Below are 20053 nucleotides of genomic sequence, written 5' to 3'. Positions count from 1 at the left end.
ATTAATATAGACTGTATACTAAGAGACTGTACACTGGCGGCCATTGAAAATGACAGGCACCATGTGTAATCACCCTGTCTGGGTGTGTCCGCCCTTCGTGGACTGGGTGACGGAATGGGGCGAAGTGCTGTGCCCGCCTATCAAGGCCAGAGAGGAGAAACAAAACTTAGCGGGAAAAACTGTCCCGCCCCCCTGGAGAGTGCATAAGAATGGGCTGACTGCACAGCCTGGTACCAGATGCAAGATGGCAGAGAGCAATCGGAGCACCCAAGAGCACGGGGTGGAAGCAACTTGCTCCCCAGGTCAGCCCGTGGAAGTACCAGTGATGTGACCCGTAATCACCCCTGAGCTATTGGAGGAAGAAGTGAGGCAGTTGTGGGCTCAGTTGCTGGAGCTGCAGGAGGGAACCATCTGCAGGTGGCAGGAGACCCTGATGGGAGCAGCGGTGATGCTGACCCTGGAGGGGAAGGAACCTGGCACCGAGGAGGTGCATGGAGTGGCAGCACCTGTGGTCTTGGTAGCCGGTGACAATGACCTGGTGGGACCGCTGGCAGAGCCTCCGGCTGTTGCACCTGGCCGCAGCAGACCATGCGTGGCCTGGGACGTGATGTCGATAAAGAAAGACGCCTGCAGGCTCCCCTGGAGCCCACCATCATGGCAGCTGTGATTTGATTGGCCTGTGAGCGGCAACTCCTGGAGCTGCTCACAGAACAGGAGGAACGCCGGGCAAGGCATGAAGCCTTGGAGGCCCGGAACCTGGCCGCCAAACAGCGGTGTCACAGAGAGCGACTCTCAGCCCGGGGACCGCTGAGGCACAACGTGGTGTTCCGTTTTGAGCGGAGGTGGGGATTCATTGGCGAATCCAGGATGACAAAAGATGTGTTTGTTTCCCAGAGGGATGTGGAATCCCACCTCAGCAGAGGACGCCCAGACAGCGACCTTTACCCCGGCGATCGCGTCACCTACACCTATCAAAGAGGTGAGAGGTGATGCTACGCCCTGGACGTACAGGTTGATCGGTTGCGGGAGAACAGGGACTGTGAGGAGGAAATGGACATGGATCATGGTGACGGAGGACCTTGTGACCAGGAGACTCAGACCATGGTGTCCATGTCTTACCTGTGGCCCCGGTAAGCTGCATAGGAACTGGAAAATGTAAATAGTTTGTTTAAAGAACTGCGAAGATCTGATAGGTGTTAAATGTACAGCTGGGCCATCAGACTTGGAATGGCCAGGACGTTTGCTTGTGAATAGTTGTATCCATTGTGCACTCTACCAGAATTATGCTGACCCAAAAACCTGTTTGTGTGCAGAAGAGGAGAAGCAGGGTCTGGAATGCTCTGAACACACCCGGAGCCTACGTTGGGGGTTCAAGGCATGAAAGTGTTTTTATGTGAAATGAAAAAAAAAATGTTAAAGTGAAAGTTCGATGAGAAAGGAAAATGTTTATTGCCTAAAAGAAAATGTTTTATGTCGATGATTTATGTATTTACAGTGTCAACCGGTTCCATGTGACAAATGTGAAATGTATAATGTTTGTAACGTTTAAGAGTATGTAAAGGGAAGAGAAGTTGTGTTACTATGTAAACCAAATTTTGCAGTTTCCACTGTATCTCTTGTTTACAGCGCACTGACATGCTGTGATTCGCTGTGGGGGTGTGTGGCTCCCCTGCGGCCTCAGGTGCCACAGGGTACTGCACCTCACCCGAGTTGCAGTATTCATCGCGGATACGGAGGAGGTCGTCATTGGCAACAACCACCACCACACTCAACGAACACATAACACAGGGTTTCTGTCACTGGGACCGGGCTAGGTTAGGTGCTGGGGTGGCCATAACGAGGTATGGAACCTCATGCCCACTAGTTCACGGACCCGGGAGGCGGGGCACCCACACAGGGGAAGGGAGGAGCCATCTGACACACTAGAGGAGTTAGCACCAGACAGCATCCGAGTCAAGTCAGACTCCGGAACAGACAAGCAGGCAAAGACACAGAATGTTTGGCACCCGCGGTCTGGAGCCGGAGGCTCAACCCGGGTTCTTATGAAAGAAGGGGAATCCGAAGATTTGCGGGGAGTGCAGAAGGCACCCATGACCCGTTCCATGGCCCAGGAGCATCACAGTGTAGCCTGTTGCTCCAATGCCAGTGTGTGACCAGTGAGTAAAAGACCTTGAACTGTTCCACCCGTGTCATCCCATTACAGTCAGCGCCTTCCCCATCACGCCACCGTGCCCTCAGCGCCTGAGAGACTACTACCACCACCATCCTCCCTGAGGCCATAGCTCTGCCTGTGGAGAGCTGCACCATCCGAGCTGCATTGTCATCCGCCCCAGCAGAGAAGTCCCGCAGCGGCAGCTAATATTGGCCGCACACCACAAGTGGCGTCACGAACAACCACCCCCATAATCCCGATCCCCAGCCTTTTATTGACACCCGGGGTCACAGAGCTGGGAAAGGCCACCACGACGTTCTAGGAGAAGCACCGCGGCCTGGTGACGAGTAACCCCCGACTCCATGGGCGCTTCAGAAGCATGCTGTGCCCAAAACGCTGTGAACCCTGATTGTGTGCATGTACTCTATTACTTACTGTATATACTTATAAGTGCCACATTAGCCAACATATTGGTTAAAATAAAGCGGACAACCCCTTTAAGTAAATCTGGAGTCCAAGTTCTCAATCTATGGTACTTGTATGGGGCACACATCACACATCTAGGCGGTAACAGCACAATCTTTACTCTGTTTTTAGCAAATACAGTACAGAACAGTGCCGGGTGGTGGGGGCGGGTGCGCCCATCTGGCCAGACTGCGCTACGCCGCGCCGCCCCTAGGGTGAGTACTGTGGGGTGATTGTTGACTTCTGCACGGCGGCCTGGGCTCTTGTGTGCGGCATGTTGGGGTGCTGTGTGTGGGAGCCCATTGGTGGTGGCTGCGGCATGTGGGCCCCGGTTCTGGTGACAGGTTCCCTTTTAAACTTTGTTTACATGTATGAAGATAAATTGCCTAATAAAATTATTTCCAAAAAAAATAGAAACCCCTTGGGGGACATTTATTTGTGATGTTCCTAAACAGGCCAGCAATCACCCAACAAATGAGCAAAATACTTGTTCATCAGGTGACATGAGTTTTAAACTTGCTTAAACATCATCATCGTTTTCAACACATCATCTGGTTTAAATAGGATATGTGCTGCAGAAAACTGTAACTTTCTATGCACACAGAACCATTATATTACCAATTGATCTGTGCATATGGAAGTGCAGTCAGTCCATATAAACAGGCTATTTTGTGACCAACAATCTGCTTACAATCATGGTCGAAATTGTTGGCACCCTTGAAATTGATCCAGAGAATGAAGAATTTCTTCCAGAGAATTATTGCAATTACACATGTTTATTTCTTTTGTGTGTATTGGATCAGCAAAAAAAAAACCAAAAAAACAAAAAGAAAGGAAAATTAAATAGAATTCCACACAAAACTTGAAAAATGGGCTGGACAAAATTGTTGGCAGCTTTCCAAAATTGTGGGTAAACAACTTTGTTTCAAGCATGTGAAATGTGTGATGCTCTTTCAAACCCACCTGTAGTAAGTCCAGATGGTGGATAAGCAGGCACAATCAAGTTCCAAAGAAATTCAAGCTGTCTTTCAGGCTCAGGGTGCATCAGTGTCAATGTAAACTGTCCTCAACATTTTAATTAAATTATTCACTAAGAAAGGAGACCCAGGAGGGCTGTACCGAAGATACAGAGACATCAAAAAGCTAGCCTGCAGTTTGCTAAAATGTACGTATGCCAAAATCCTTCTAGGAAACCATCTTGTGGACAGATGAGACCAAGAGAGGAGTTTTTTTTGTAAAGCACATCATTCTACTGTTTAATAAAAACAGACTAAGGCCTGCAAAGAAAAGAACACCGTACCTACAGTCAAATATGGTGGAGGTTCAAAGATATTTTGGGGTTGTTTTGCTGCCTCTGTTACTACGTGCCTGGGTGTCTCTGAAGATTACTAAAGGATTTTGGGTCTCCATGTAGTGCCCAGTGTCAGAAAGCTGGGTTTGCATTATAGGTCATGGGTCTTCCAGCAGGACAATGACCACAAACAGATTTCAAGAAGCCCCCGGATATGGATGGAAACAAAGTGCTGGGGAGTTCTGAAATGACAGTAATGAGCCCTTGATCTAAATCCCATTGAACACTTGTAGAGAGATCTTAAACTTGTTGAGAGAAGGCGCCTTCAAATATGAGAGACCTGGAGCAGTTTGCAGAAGAAGAGTGGTCCAAAATTCCAGATGAGAAGTGTAAGAAGCTTGCTGATGATTATAGGAAGCGATTGATTGCAGGTATTTATTCCAAAGAGTGTGCAACCAAGTATTAAGTTGAGGGTGGCAACAACTTTGTCAGGCCCATTTTTTGAGTTTTGGGTGAAATTATGTCCATTTTGACTTTTTTCTTGTTTTTTTTGTGTTCTTCCAATACGCACAAAGGAAATAAACATTTGTATAACAAAACATGTAATTGCAATAATATTCTGGGAGAAATACTTCATTTTCTAGAACAATTTCAAGGGTGCCAACACTTTCGGCCATGACTGTACATGTAGCCAAACAGTGGCCTTTTCAAGGTAGCGATCAGGCTTTCATACTGGTGTTTAATTCCTGTGGAACATTTTGTGAATAATTTTCAATGTCTGTAAAAAACCTTGTGGAACTGACTTTTTATTTTTTTAACATTGAGCTAGAGTAGAACAATCCTTTTATATCTGTCTGAAATATAGAAAGGAAACTTTACATGTACTGTATTAACCCATTAAAAACAGGCGTAAAATCATTTGTCATCTACAAAAAAAGTGTTCCTCAGTTATACATTGCCACCATAGAGAATACTGTAGATGATATTTAGGACGATGGTCAATTCTTCCAATTTGTGTTAATTTGTAGGTGACGAATCCTTTAACATCACCTTGTTAGGCTAAGTTCACATTTCCGTTGATTTGTATCAGTCACATGCGTCGCTTGACGCATGTGACTGATGCGCTGTTCAACGCTGTACAACGGATGACAAAGAACAGAATTCTTTGTCGGATTCCGTTGTGTGCAGGGGGCGGAGTTCGGGGGCAGAGCCGAGCGGGGGGCGGGGCCAGGCGCTGAGGATGTCAGTGGAAGTGCTGCGGTCTGCATGGCTGGGGACAGGTGAGTGTATCTGTGAGTGAGTGTGTGTATGTGCATGTATGTATGTATGTATGTATGTATGTGTGTGCATGTATGTATGTATGTGTGTGCACATGCAAAGTGCGGGAGGGGGCGGAGCCGAGCAGGGGGCGGGGCCAGACGAGGGTGTCAGTGGCAGTGCTTGTCTGCAAGGCTGGGGACAGGTGTGTGTGTGTGTGTGTAGATACATGTGCGGAGTGCGGGAGGGGGCGGGGCCGAGCGGGGAAGTGTCGGCCTCCCTGCACACGTAACCAGCCTAAATATCGGGTAACAGCAAAGCACCCGATGCTTACCTTGGTTACCCGTTATTTACCTTGGTTACGGGCCTACACCGCTTAGCGCTGGCTCCTTGCACCGTAACCAGGGTAAATATCGGGTAACCAACCAAAGCTGGTGACGTGTGCAGGGAGCCAGAGAGCATGCGCAGCGAAATCCGACGGATCTCGCTGCTCAAAAAACGTTACATGCTGCGTTCCCCCCGCCTGGCGGTCAGTCGTTCCACGACTGATCAGTCGGGCGGAGGGTGCAACGCAGCATCATCAGTCACAATCCGCTGCTCATACAAGTCTATGGGAGCAGCGGAATCCGCTAAACGGATTCCGCTGTTTACAAGAGCAGCGGATTGTGACTGATACATTTTAGCGGAAATGTGAACTTAGCCTTAAACTGTTGTAAAACGTCTGCTTGTCTTAAATGGCTTGTCTCCAAAAGCAAATTATCCCACACTTCTTAAAGTAAGCGTTGGGTAAGATGAAAGCTCTATAAAGGCTTTGCTTATCTTTATTTCATAAGTTTATCTCCGAGCTGGATCGTTTATTGTGCATTTATAATAGCCGGCTCGTTATTAAAGCGGAAAGGCTAATCTCAGCCTCTTTAGGATGTCGTCTAAAAACATTTCTAATACAAGAGAGTTTGTTCCATTTCACTAGCAGGGTTCCACTATTTGCTATAACTGTTGGGCATTTCTTTTTCTTGCAATCTTTAATGTATTGTGCTTATTCATATTACAATGATGTAGCCAATAGCAAAGAAATGGCCAAAATGAATTCTCTATAATAATTGTACTAAAATTGTCCGAACATGGCCAGTAAACAAATTAAAGGGGTTGTCTCGCGAAGAAAGTACATTTTAGGTTACGTTCACAATACGTTTTTTTAACATGCGTCATGAACATATTTTTGCTGTAAAAGCGGATCCTGCTTTTACAGCAGAAAAACGCATGCGAACGCTTGTGTTATTTTGCAGGATCCTGTCACTTTAAGTTTATGGGCGGGCATTGGAGTCATGTGATCGGAAGTCAGTGGAACTGAACGTGATAGACTGGGAGCCGGCATCTGACAGCTGCGGAGGCTCGTAACCAAGGTAAACATCGGGTAACTTGCTTGGATAGCCGATATTTACCTTGGTTACGAGCATCCGGAGCTGCTAGGAGCCGGGCTGCCTGCTTCCTGCACACGTAACCAATGTAAACATCGGTTAACTAAGAGAAGTGCTTTGCTTAGTTACCCGATATTTACCTTGGTTACGAGTGTCCGCAGCTCTCAGGCGGGGACGAGAGAGGAGAGGGAGAGGGAGGGGGAGAGAGAGGGAGGTGGAGAGAGACTGATCACGTGAGGCTGGTTTCTGGGCATGCTCAGTAGAGCAAGCAGGATCCTGTCTATCAGCATGCCAGCGTTCACATGCGTTTGCATGCAGTATAGTCAGGATCCAGCAATTTGCAGTATTTGGAAGCAGCTCAAAAACGCTACAAGTAGCGTTTTTGAAAAATGTTAAAAAACTGCAACTCGCTGGATCCTCACTATAACGCACGCAAACGCATGTGAATGCATGTTGACGCGAGTCCATTGCAAATGCATTGAAATGAAAACGCATTTGCACTGGATCCGTTTTTGCGCTAAAAAAATGTTCAGGACGCAAATTAAAAAAACGTAGTGTGAAAGCAGCCTTAATTATTAGATCTTGGAATAATAAGTTCCACAATTGAATAGTTAAAAAGGGTAATACCGCACTGATTGTAAATTTCCAAAAAGAACGAGTGACTGAAGAGATACAGAGCAACAAACCAGTAATGCTAATACTACAGGTGGACAGTGTACAAATCAAATACCAAAATGTGGATATGACTTAATTTTATGGTTAAACTCCTTGTTCCAGTTCTTGCTTTTTCTATGGAGACGACAGTGCAGAGATGCACTCCAATGTTCTTCCTAAAAGCCATTTCACACATCCGGCATTTCGTCGAATTGCTGGATTTGGCACACTCTAGTGCAGTGCAATACAGTACAATGGCATTGCGGCAACCTCCGGTCACATGCTATCATGTGACCGCAACATGTAACCGGACCTTGGCGCAGTGCCATTGTACAGTATTAACACTTTCCTGAAGTGTGCCGGATCCGGCAATACGGCGAAATGCCGGATATGTGAAATGGCCCTAAGCAGTGTTTCAAATGCACAGAACTAAAATGCGGAAAGTAAAGTCCAAAATTCCTTGTGCCATATGATCCTAATACCCTTCATGGAGTCTCCATTAGTGTCCTGTGTGCTGCGTTACCAGTAATATCCAGGCTGCTTTGGCTGATAGCATCCCTGATAACTATGGGTACAAGTTACTAGGGATAACATGTAACGTCATCTTGCTGAAAGATACAGTGGCTGAGGTTCGCTAAAAAAACACTCAAGGAAACTTGTAAGGCATTCGAAACATTCTGTCACATAAGTAACATTAGGAAGCAAGGACTAGAGTGCACCTGAGCTGCCTTCAAGCTATGGGTCCCTAGGCTATCACTCTCCTCAGGATTACCCTTGAAGGTAGATATGCCGGAATCTCATACTTTGCTATAATCCTAGATATAACTAGCCTCTATGTCCTTCTTCCTCACCAAATGAGTTAAGGGGCAGATGTGCAAGTAGAAAACACAGATAAAGCAGCCAAGGAAACAAATATAAAATGAACACAAATCTTCTCCAGTAGGGAGCTTTGCTACTGCAATAGAAGCAAACAGCTCAGCTATACAGAGACGAACTCCTACAATGTGGTCAGTATAGAAAATTTATAGCCGGCATAGGGAGGAGTGAGGAGTGGATGCTTATAGCAGAAGGCAGTGGCTACCTCTTAGATTTGCAGCAGGATAGAAAGGAATTTTAACCCCTTCATCACTGGATGGAATTAAGTAAGCTCCAACTCAGGATAAATGACGAGTGATCAACTATACGCTGTGACCTTCTGATCCCAGATCCCACTGAGATGACATCAGGTCATGACACTTGTGACACATACAAGGGATTTTTAACTTTTCAATTTGCAGTTTAGTTCTGCGCATTTCAAACACTCCTTGCTATAACCATTGCATTGTATCTCTGATTTGTCATTTCCATAGGAGAAGCAAGCACTGAAACAAAGAGTTTGATCACTTAATCACCCAGTCACACGTCCACATTTTGCTATTTAATTTGCACATTGTCCATGTATAGTATTAGTATCAATAGGGTGCTTTGCAAGACATCCACCCATCCGAACTACAATCACCTTGCATGAACAAAACTTCAATTTAGAGGAGAAATGGGGAGAACTTTGGGTCAATGTAGTAGAAGGTGATCCCCAAATGTTCCCTAATTTACAAAACCCTCCACCAGGCTTCAATCTACCAAGGAAAACATGGGTTACTCTAAATCGTATCAGAACAAACTTTGGCGTCTGTGCAGATTTTATGTATAAGTGGGGAAAATATGACTCTCCGACCTGTGACTGTGGAGCAGATCGTCAAACTATCCAGCACATTGTTGAGGAGTGCCCCCTGAGATCCTACCATGGTGACAAGAAGGATTTCTATATTGTAAATGATAACGCTATTGCATATATAGAAAATCTTGATATTCAAATTTGATTTTTATCCTTTTGATATTTTTCAATCACTGTCTATTGTCTGGTGTTTATTTTTATATGATGGTAAGATATACGTTCATACGATTAAATAAATAAATAAATGCAGTCTCACTCTTTATCTCCTCAGTTACTGGTCCATTTTGGACTTCTACATTCAAAGCAGTGTAATATTTTTTAACTATTTCATTGTATTATCTTTTTTAATTTGTTTTAAACAGAGGTCACTTAGGCCCACGACTAGCTTCAATTGTTAAGCTATTATTTTGACACTAGTGCATACATCCCATTTTCAAGTTTGATGTGTTAACAAAATGTTCCTGTGCTGAGATAAATCCTAGTACTGTGTAATGGCTGTGTCTGACCGTGCAGAGCAGCTCTCGTTCATGGTCGGCACATACTGCAGCTACTGGCAGGGTGGCTTGGGCGACATAAGTTACTTGTGATAAGTGAGTATACAGATCAAACAACAGTGGCTTGCAGCTTCTACTTTCGATGGTAACACATTTCCCTACCTGTTTTAATATATAAGTGAGTGTTTCTGCAGCTTCACCAGTCCTGTCAGCTCATCATAAATCAAGTCAGTGACACATAGTCTCAGCAGCTGCTGGATGAGGAGCTTACAGGGCTGGAGACGTGGCAGAAACACACACCTGTGTTACCTCGGGCAAGGAAATGTGTTGCCTCAGAATGTAGCAGCTGGTTAATTTTATCATAAGTGACTTATACTTCCCCAACTCTGTTTGTCGGACAGCCCCTTTAAGAACAATAAAATCTCTAGATGTTTAGTTTGTCAGTTGTGAGAATGCATTGTTACGTCGGTAGTTGGAGGTGTATTTGAAAAATAAAACCATACCATTAAATTTAAAATTCTAGAAATATATGACATCTTTAAATAGTAATTACTGTTAATGATCTGAATGGCTAGTTAGAAAACAAGCAAAGTTACAAGGAAAAAAAAACATAATTGTAACACAGATTGTGTGACCTTTACTGGGGTCATTTTATAGTTTTGGAAAATGATGCTAGACCTTGTGGCAGCCAAAACCATGACATAAATATTTGCACCCATCTCTGCTTTGGAAGTGCCCTTTAAGTTCATACACCCTTTTCCAATGTATTAGGTTCTAGATTGTTAATGCGAGAAAGTGCCAAAAATAATTTGTAGTGTCATCAGCTAGAGTCTAATGTATTTATATTGGTTAACATAATAAAATTAATTTCTAAATTGAGTACACAGTTGTGAAAATTACCAACTGCTAACTTTACCTTAAGTGTAGCTCCAAGTGAACGAAGGCCGGTTGAATGTCTTGCCAGTTTGAGGACTCGAAAAATCCTCATTAGTCTAAACACTTGGACGACTTTTCCCACATTATCTAACTCATGATCACTGCCGATGGTCAGATCCACCAAGAGGGTGAAGTAGAATGGTAGAACTGAAACAATGTCTATCAAGTTTAATGGATGTTTAAAGAACTTCTTGAGGTTGGGCGCAAGAAGGAGCCTAGAAGATACTTCAAATGTAAACCAGGAGATACAAAAATACTCCAGATTATGAAGAATTGGATCGTCAATGGGAACATCATCCTCATCTAGGTTTTGATATTCTGGCATGCTGTTGATACACATGGTTGATATTGAGAGGAGGACAACGCAGATGGAGACAAAACTGAAAATTTTGCTGGGAATTGAATATCCAGGATTTTCCATAGTCAGCCAGAGCCTTTTGCGCAAGTTGCCACATTTAAATGTGTTAAAACGCATGAGATCATGGTTAAAGTCAGAAATCTCATCTACAGATGTGTCCACACTGCTAACCTCACTCTCGTCATCCCAGTTACGTCTTCTGCTTTCCAACTTTCTTTCATGGTATCGATAACTGCAGCAAGAGTCTAGAAAAAACTCACTGATTCCCCAATATTCTATTTCCTGGGAGAAGGAGAAGGCACATAGGTCATCCATCATGTGCAGTTTCCCAGTTTCATAAAAATACAAGACATATGGAAAAAGGCCTGGATTCCGGTCAAAGTAAAACTCTTTAGATACCAAGTCGTAATCATCACAGATTTGTAGGATGGATTCTTCAGAGTCACAAAATAGTAAACGACCAAGCCTCGTGTCTGGGAACTGTGACAGTGTGATAGAGCTGATTTTCTTTTTTAGTCCTCCAACATTTATATTGATGGCATGGTCTTTGAAATTCCCAATCCAAAAAGATTTACTTTTGTGAACCATGGTCACTGATTATTGCATTGCTGTATCTGAAAATGTAAAGCATGAAAATAATGAAAACATAAAATAGAATTAATGTTACATTGAAGGAAATTTTTATGAATGCTGCAGTGACAGCAGAGGAATTTTATGAACCAATGTTTTCTTTTACATGATTTAAAATTTTGCCTTCTGCCTCAGTGTACTGTAAGGAAACAAACCGCACTTTACTTTTTCTCCCCGGGTTTACTTCTTTGTCTCTATTTTGGTGATTATATATAGGATGCATTGGTTAGATTACTTCAAGAGAGCTGTAGGCAATCACTGAGCTCAGTGATTGGCTGCAGCACTGCCGAAGTGACATCACATCCGCATCAAAACTACAGAGACTGGGACAGCGCCACAGACACAGTATTGGACCAGGGAAGGGTAAGTCTTTGACACTGGTCTGGTAATTATGTATAGGATGCAGTGGTGATATAAAGTCGACACTACTGCAGACAATCACTAAGCTCAGTGATTGGCTGCAGCACTATCAATGTGGCTTAATTTCTGCAGCTGAACTGCAGAAACTGGGTCAGTGCCAGAGGCACAGCATTGGAACTGGGAAGGGTTACTAAAGTGCAGTCTATTTTTTTATAACGAACCGAGTAGGTGAGCAAAAGTTTCCTGGAAGGGGATAACCCCTTTCGGTTTAACCCTCTCACGACATATTACACACATTTACATCATATGTCATGTCACAGACTTTGATGCTGGCTTGCACGCTGAACCCGCAACTTTGATTATATCAACCATCATATGCGTTTAATACCACTGGTGGAACGGAACTCCACCCACGGCTGTTAACCTGTTAAATGCTGCTGTTAATCTCTGATTAACATGCATCAACAGAGGAGTGCGTCATTCCATGCACCCAGCAGAACACATGGTTCTGGTGCTGATGGGTTGCCGTGATAGCCAAGGGTCTGCTAAAGAACCCTGTGCTTGTCATACTCCTATGAAATCCAGCATTTGGCTGTATTCACAAGAGATTGAGATTTTCACTGTATGTATAAAACTTTAAATAAAGTCAAAAGTTTTTAAAAATATGAAACAAGTAAACCCCCCCTAAAAGTTCAAATCATCCCCCCTTTACACATTAAAAATAAAGCAATTGAAAAATTGTGATGCTTATTACGTTTTTAAAAAGTGCATTAAAAATGTCATTATTGTAATTTTTGTTATTTTTTTTTAAGTTAATTTACAGGAAGAAAAATAATATTTCTTTTATATTCCCTCTAGAATAGAAAATAGACTGCTATGTGTAGATGTAAATACATAAAAATACACTGCTATGTATAGATGTATCTCTATGTACCAGTGTAATCTGCCTGTGGAGTCAGAGACTGCAATGCAGCTTCAAGTATACAGAATCCTCCCAGTGACATCAGCAGAGCCTGTGGCTGTAGCTATAGATTTTGCCTGCAATGTTGTAGGTTGTTAGTTTGAGTCCTGTGAAAGGGATTTAAAAAATGAAATTTTTGAAATTGTTTATCATTATTTTTTACAGTTTTATAGGAACAAAACAAATCTGACTTTTTCTTAATCTCTACAATACAGGTACATAGATATATAACTGTGTATTTCTATGTACCTGTATCATCTGCTTTTGGGTTCCCTGCATGCAATGCAGCTCAAGTATACCAAATTCTCCTATATTCTTCAATGTTGGCTGTCGCTCATTGCTGGAGCTACTGCCTGCGAACTTGGAGGTGGCAATTTAGGGGTACTTTGCACACTACGACATCGCAAGCCGATGCTTGCGATGCCGAGCGTGATAGTCCCCGGCCCCGTCGCAGCAGCGATATCTTGTGATTACTGCCGTAGCGAACATTATCGCTACGGCACCTTCACATGCACTCACCTGCCCTGCGACGTCGCTCTGGCCGGCGAACCGCCTCCTTACTAAGGGGGAGGGTCGTGCGGCGTCACAGCGACGTCACACGGCAGGCGGCCAATAGAAGCGGAGGGGTGGAGATGAGCGGGACGTAAACATCCCGCCCACCTCCGTCCTTCCGTATAGCCGACGTGAGCCGCGGTGACGCAGGTAGATGTTCCTCGCTCCTGCGGCTTCTCACACAGGAACTACATTGTACCGTCGCTGCAGCTACATTATAGAAATGTCGGACACTACACCGATGATATGATTACGACGCTTTTGCGCTTGTTAATCGTATCATAAAGGATTTAAACACTACGATATTGACAGCGACACCGGATGTGCGTCACTTTTGATTTGACCCCACCGACATCGCACATGTGATATCACAGTGTGCAAAGTACCCCTTACAGTCTCGGGGAGATCAGAAAGATGAAAGCTTATAGTCACCTCAGGTGCCTGTACAGTTGAAGCTATGTCAGAACTCACATTCGCAGGTCTCATGTGACATTGTATTGACACTCGAGCCCTGTGACAAATCAGGGCAGCTTCCTTTTCCTTGCCTTTGGACGCTAAAATAACAGGAAGTGAGTGGCAGCTGATTTCCTGTTAATTACGGTGGAGAGAAGGAAACTGGTGCTGACTGGTTGTGGGGCTTGCATGTCATAACAATGTCCCGTGAGCCCTGGGAATGTGAGTTCTGAGTCTAAGCTTTGCTATTTTTATGGGGACGCACATGGGGAATGAGAAGGGGGATGTGCTAATAGTGGATAACACCTTTGATTAACCCCTTAATGACCCATGACGTACTGGGTACGTCATTGATCGTGTCACTATCATCGATCCGCACACATATCAGCTGATTTCAACAGCTGACATGTGTGCCTGCAAGTTACGAGTGGAATCGCATTCCACCCGCAACTTTTAACCTCTTACATCTTGCTGCCAAAATCTGGCAGCGAGATGTATATGCTCGTGGCCATTACTTTTACTTACCGCCGCCCCCACCGGAAGTGACGTGCGTGATCACGTGACTTTCGGTGGTTGCTATAGTAGCACAGTGTCATGTGATGATGCCTGTAGCTAACATGAGTCACTTTCTCTCAATGCCGGGATAGTGCCAGCACTGAGAGTAAAGCAGCATATCTGCAGAACTCTGCTCTGTAGCTGAGATATACAGCTATGGCAGAGCGATCGGATTGTTGATCCATATAGCACCCTAGGGGGACTAGTAAAATAAAAAAAAAAAAGTAAAAAAGAAAGTTTTAAAAAATAAAAAAAAAATTAAAAAAACCTATTGTTTCAAATCACCCCCCTTTCGCCCTATTGAAAATTAAGGGGATAAAAAATGTACACATATTTGGTATCGCCGTGTTCAGAAATGTCTAATCTATCGAAATATAAAATCAATTCATCTGATTGGTAAACGGCTTAGCAGCAAAAAAATTCCAAACGACAAAATTAAGTTTTTTGGTCGCCGCAAGTTTTGTGCAAAATGCAATAACAGGCAATCAAAACGTAGCATCTGCACAAAAATGGTTCCATTAAAAAATGCCAGCTCGAGACGCAAAAAATAAGCTGTCACTGAGCCATAGATCCTAAAAAATGAGAATGCTATGTGTTTTGAAAAATGTTTTGCGCCACTTTTTTTGGACATGCTTGTGAATTTTTTTTAACCCCTTAGATACAAGCAAACCTATACATGTTTGGTGTCTACAAACTCGCACTGACCTGAGGCATCACACCGACAACATGGTGAATTAAATATCCCAAAAACTATTGTGCGATCACATTTTTTTTGCAGTTTGTCCACACTTGGAATTTTGTTTGCTGTTTTCCAGTACACTATATAGTAAAAAGTACAACTCGTCCCGCAAAAAACAAGCCCTCATATGGCAAGATTGACAGAAAAATAAAAAAAGTTACGGCTCTCGGAAGAAGGGGAGCAAACCCCCCCCCCAGAAAACGGAAAACGCCCGGGGGCTGAAGGGGATAAAGATTTTGCATTGTTTCGGTGTTAGAGGCTATTTCACTGCACATTCAACTTTAATGTGGTCTGTGGCTATAAAACAGCTAAGAGCAGCAATAAAAAAGAGCTAAAAAAGTTAAAAAAATTGTTTAAAAGAACAGAGAGTCCTCAGTGGTTGATACCTTTTAATGGCTAACTGAAAAGATGGTAATAATTGCAAGCTTTCGAGACTACTCAGGTCTCTTCATCAGGCATGGTATAACACAAAATCTGAAGAGTCACAGTCTCGAAAGCTTGCAATTATTACCATCTTTTCAGTTAGCCATTAAAAGGTATCAACCACTGAGGACTCTCTGTTCTTTTAAACAATTTTTTTATCTCTACTGGCTAACACGGTACAAAGATATATTTTACTTGTAAAAAAGTTAAAAAATTCTTTGTAGTTTAGACCATCAGAAAGTTCACCAATGGATTCTCAGATAAAGTGGTTGTACCCTCATTATCTGAACAACCCCTTTTTAAAACAAGTAGTCTCTTGTGAAATAAAAATAATATACACTCATCCATACACTGGTATTGTTCTAGCAAAGTCAGTCTCGGGTTTTCCATGGCTTAAGTGACATTTTTATGCAATGTGAGCCCTGCAGTCAATCAGCTAATCAGCTGCTGCACAGTTACTTTGCTCCTACAAACCCTGGATAAGTAGTTAGAGGGTTGCAACCCAATAGCAGATCCTGATTGGCTACAGGGCTCAAGTAGCATAAAAATTGTCATGTGAGCCTGGCAGACCCGACACGCACATCTCTGGGACAATGGCGGTGCAGGAGATATGTATATGTTTTGATATTTTACAAGAGGGACTACTTATTTTAAAATGGGATTGTCCAGGTAGTGGGCAACCCTTTAAGCCTTGTGCACATGGTGCAGTTTTTGATGCATATTTTGTGCAGTGTTGGTGCAGTTTGTTGCCCAAATCTGCATGTCTATCCTTATGCCAGCAAAGTCAATAAGAATTCTGAAGAGCTGTGCGCTCATTGCTTATTTCTTACTTGTAGTTTTGGGTGCAGAAAACATTTGCAGCATGTCAATTCTTGGTGCATTTTTTCCTGCGTTTTTAGCCCTTCAAGCGATTAATTTCACATACACCACATGGCACAGAAACGCACCAAAAAAGACCCTGAAAATGCACCAAAAAAACATTCAAGGACACTGGTGGAAACAGACAGAAGAGGGCCCATGTGCAAGAAGAATATATGGGCTCTTTGCAATCCAATAGCTCATTGTAATGTTCAAGTCCACCTGCTTTGGAACCCCAGAAACCAGGAAGTAAGGCGACTGCAAATCTCCTTAAGCCATCTATATGGGTATGTAGGTCATAGAAAACTAAATAAAATGATACCTTGATATGTGATTTGATGTCTTATTCAAGAGAACTCCACTTTTTTCTTACAGGTAAATGAGCTGTCCCAGGCTATGGGCCGGACCCTGATCCGCATGAGAATCTGATTCCAGAGCTTATTTAATATAGAAGGGGCAGGTACCAGTGTGAGAGCTGTAACTGACACAGAACAGTATAACTTCACTTTGTCTTCTTACGATGCTGCAGCTCTCACAGCTCTGCTGTATTGCATCAATATTGTAACCCTGTCTGCCTGTCAGCTCTGCAGTGAGATCAGACAGCAGACATCACACTAGTAATGACATATTTTATTTAAAATAAGGCCTGGAAGCAGATTCTCATACAGATTAGTGTTTTGCTTATAGCCTAAAACATCTCTTTTACATACAAGAAAAATATGGATTTCTCTAGAATAAAACAATGGATTGCAGATGCAAAGTTATCATTTTATTCAGTTTACTATGACCTACATGTCCATATAGATGGCTTAGGAAGGTTGATCTTACTGACAGATTCTCCTTAAAACATGGCGAGTGGAGTTGATACCAAAAAAGTTCTATTTTGGTCTCATCTGACCACATAACCTTCTCCCATGCCTTCTCTTGATCATAGAGATGGCCATGGGTGATCTTCAATTGGACCTGGACATGTGCTGATGTCAATAGGGGAACCTTGCATGCCCAGAAGGATTTTAATACATGACGGTGTAGTGTGTTACTAATGGTAATCTTTGTTGAGACTGTGGTCCCAACTGTCTTCAGGTCATTGACCAGGTCTTCCCAGGTAATTCTGGGCTGATTCTTGACCTTTCTTAAATGCATCCTTATCCCACTGGGTGAGATCTTGCATGGAGCCTCAGACCGAGTAAGATTGACAGTCATCTTGTGTTTCTTCCAATTCTAATAATTGTGCCAATGTGACGCCCTGGCAAAACCAGGTAGTCACGGATGACTGTACCCCCCACCAAGGGTACAGGAATCGCCTCCTCCTTGGGGATTAACACCAAACATTCCACACAAGGGAACACCAGCCACAAATCCTAGTTTCCCCTCCATTGCACACAGGACACCAGTGGGTGGGACCAGGCGGATGGAAACGCCCACCTAGGGGTCTTGAGGTGACAGGGGGTGGGAACAGTGGAGTTGAAGTTTGGAGTCTTGGGTGCAGTATGGAGTGGAGCCGGTGACAGGAGCTGAAGTGCAGTGTGGTCAGTGTTGGAGCCCTTGGACCACAGGAGGACCGGCTAAGTGGCAGACAGCTTTGTAGGGCCACAGGCGACGGGGATCCGGTCACGGGAGACCTGAAGTGGACCGAGCCAGGGTTGTAGCCCGCCGGTACCGACGACTGGAATCCGGTCCGGAGGCCGTGCACAGGCGCGGGGTACCTGGACCCTAGGACTAAGCAAACTTCAAGCCCCTTGTTAATTGACCAGTGGGACAAGGTACCAGGCCTTTTTCCCGAAGAGAGTAGCCCAGATAGAGCAGACCGGCAGCCCAACGCGGGGGACAGGGTGTCCACCAAGAACCCATTGAAGTCCCACAGGTCAGCGTCTGCGGGCAACGGCTCCCTCTGCGTCCAAAACTGCAGGGGAGCGGATTTCTCCTGTTCTACGTGGGGTTAATCCATACACCACAAAACACGAGTGCAGAAGGAAGGGCCCCTACACTGCCAACCCGTGTGTGGGACCAGCACACCCCTCCAGAGGCAACCGGCATCCGGCTTTGGTTTACAATACGGACTTGGTGTGATTTCTTCCTAATTGGGAGTACACCAGTGTCATCTGGTCCAACCTGCCGACAGCGCCCCAGCCCTGCTCCTTACCTACACCTGGGCCCCGGAACTACACCTCTCCCCTACCCGTGGAGGGGATACCACCTTGCTGCTCCAACGTCATCGGTCCCGGACACCAGGCCCGAGAGGCAGCGGCGGTGCCACCATCCCGTCACCGCAACCCACGGGTGGCGTCACAGACAATCTCACCTGTAAATACCCCCCTCTTTCACTGTGTGCGTGGACGGGTGGTTGCACGAGCCCCAGGTCCGGTCACCACTCGAGCCCTCAGACACGATCCTGTACCCGAGCGTCACTTGAGCAGCCCCGGTTGCCGCAGCAGAGGCGGCACCCATCCGCGACACCAAGAGTTGTTGCCTTTTCACCAAACTGCTTGCCTATTGTCCTGTAGCCCATCCCAGCCTTATGCAGGTCTACAATTCTGTCCCTGCTGTCCTTAGACAGGCCTTTGGTCTTGGCCATGGTGGAGATGTTGGAGTGTGATTGAGTGTGTGGACAGGTGTCTTTTATACAGGTAACAAGTTCAAACAGTTGTAATTAATACAGGAAATAATAATGAGTGCAGAGTAGGAGGGCTTCTTAAAGGAAAAAATAACAGGTCTGTGAGAGCCAGAATTTTTGCTTGTTGATAGGTGATCAAATTCTTATCTTATGCAATAAAATGGAAATTATTATTTAAAAATCATACAATGTGATTTTCTGAATTTTGGGGTTCTGTCTGTCATAGTTGAAGTGTACCTAAAATAAAAATTACAGACCTCTCCATTCTTTGTAGGTGGGAAAACTTGCAAAATCGGCAGTGTATCAAATACTTATTTTCCCCACTGTAAGAGACACTCTAGTGTTAAGGATTTATAGTATGTACTATTATCCACTGCCATTTGTAGGTTAGTAAGTAGCCAAGTGAGAAAAGATGGACCTAGCATCACCTTGACACAGGTCCTCAGGAGAAAACAAGGGACAGTAAGACAAAAAAATAACTCCGGCACACTGTACTATTTCCCAAAAAGAGGATGAGTCACAAGTTAATTCAGTCTTGATCTTTTCTTTTATTAAAGGTGAAAAAAGAGGAGCTGTAAAATTGCAGTGAGTCCGCCTAAATACAACGTTTCGGCCTATTGGCCTTCATCTGGTCGGACAGTCTGACCAATACGAGCAGGAGTCCTGGTATTAGTGGGGAAAGTACTGACATGCACAATCTCTTATCTAATAAAGAGTGGGTAATGTAGGTATTGCTGGTTCTATGTTCAAATGAGAACGAAATAGGGGTTTAGAATAGCTTTTAAGGCATATGCGTCAAACCGCACAGGTGGTGAGAAGGGCAATTAGCTGTTGCAAATTTCCATCACATAGATAAGGAATCAGATATGTCTGGAGGTGTAGTAGTAAGGAAAATGCAGCTATGCTCTTGCGCCTCGTTCCTCAGACCTTGCTGCTGGAATTTCTACTGTATCTCCTCTTTCACCTGTTTCCCCTATGCAGGCCACACAGTCTGTGCAAGCCCCTATTCTCATTCATGCACCTCCTACCACGGAAGTTAAACGGGTCACCCCCGAGGCCAAGGGACGCCCCTCGGGAGGTGAATCCAAGGGCCCAAAGGGAAAATCACAATGTATTTTTCGGTTCATCTCCAAATGCCCGTATATAACCATATGGATTGATGGTGTACCTCT

General features: G+C 44.2%; 1 protein-coding gene across 1 annotated transcript in view; it reads right to left on the bottom strand.

Moving 5' to 3' along the window:
* The window catches only part of LOC142310153 (delayed-rectifier potassium channel regulatory subunit KCNS1-like), a 38669-nt gene that overhangs the window by 9123 nt on the left and 9493 nt on the right, over positions 1-20053 (bottom strand). Inside the window, exon 2 of the mRNA XM_075347639.1 lies at positions 10359-11350. Within this exon, the coding sequence (XP_075203754.1) occupies positions 10359-11324 (966 nt within the window). The 5' untranslated portion in view covers positions 11325-11350. The remainder of the gene's footprint in view (positions 1-10358; positions 11351-20053) is intronic.

This window comes from Anomaloglossus baeobatrachus, chromosome 5 (genome assembly GCF_048569485.1).
Source record: "Anomaloglossus baeobatrachus isolate aAnoBae1 chromosome 5, aAnoBae1.hap1, whole genome shotgun sequence".
NCBI lineage: Eukaryota > Metazoa > Chordata > Amphibia > Anura > Aromobatidae > Anomaloglossus > Anomaloglossus baeobatrachus.
The sequence above is the reverse complement of the archived record's forward strand: the minus strand, read 5'-3'. Positions and strand labels throughout refer to the sequence as shown.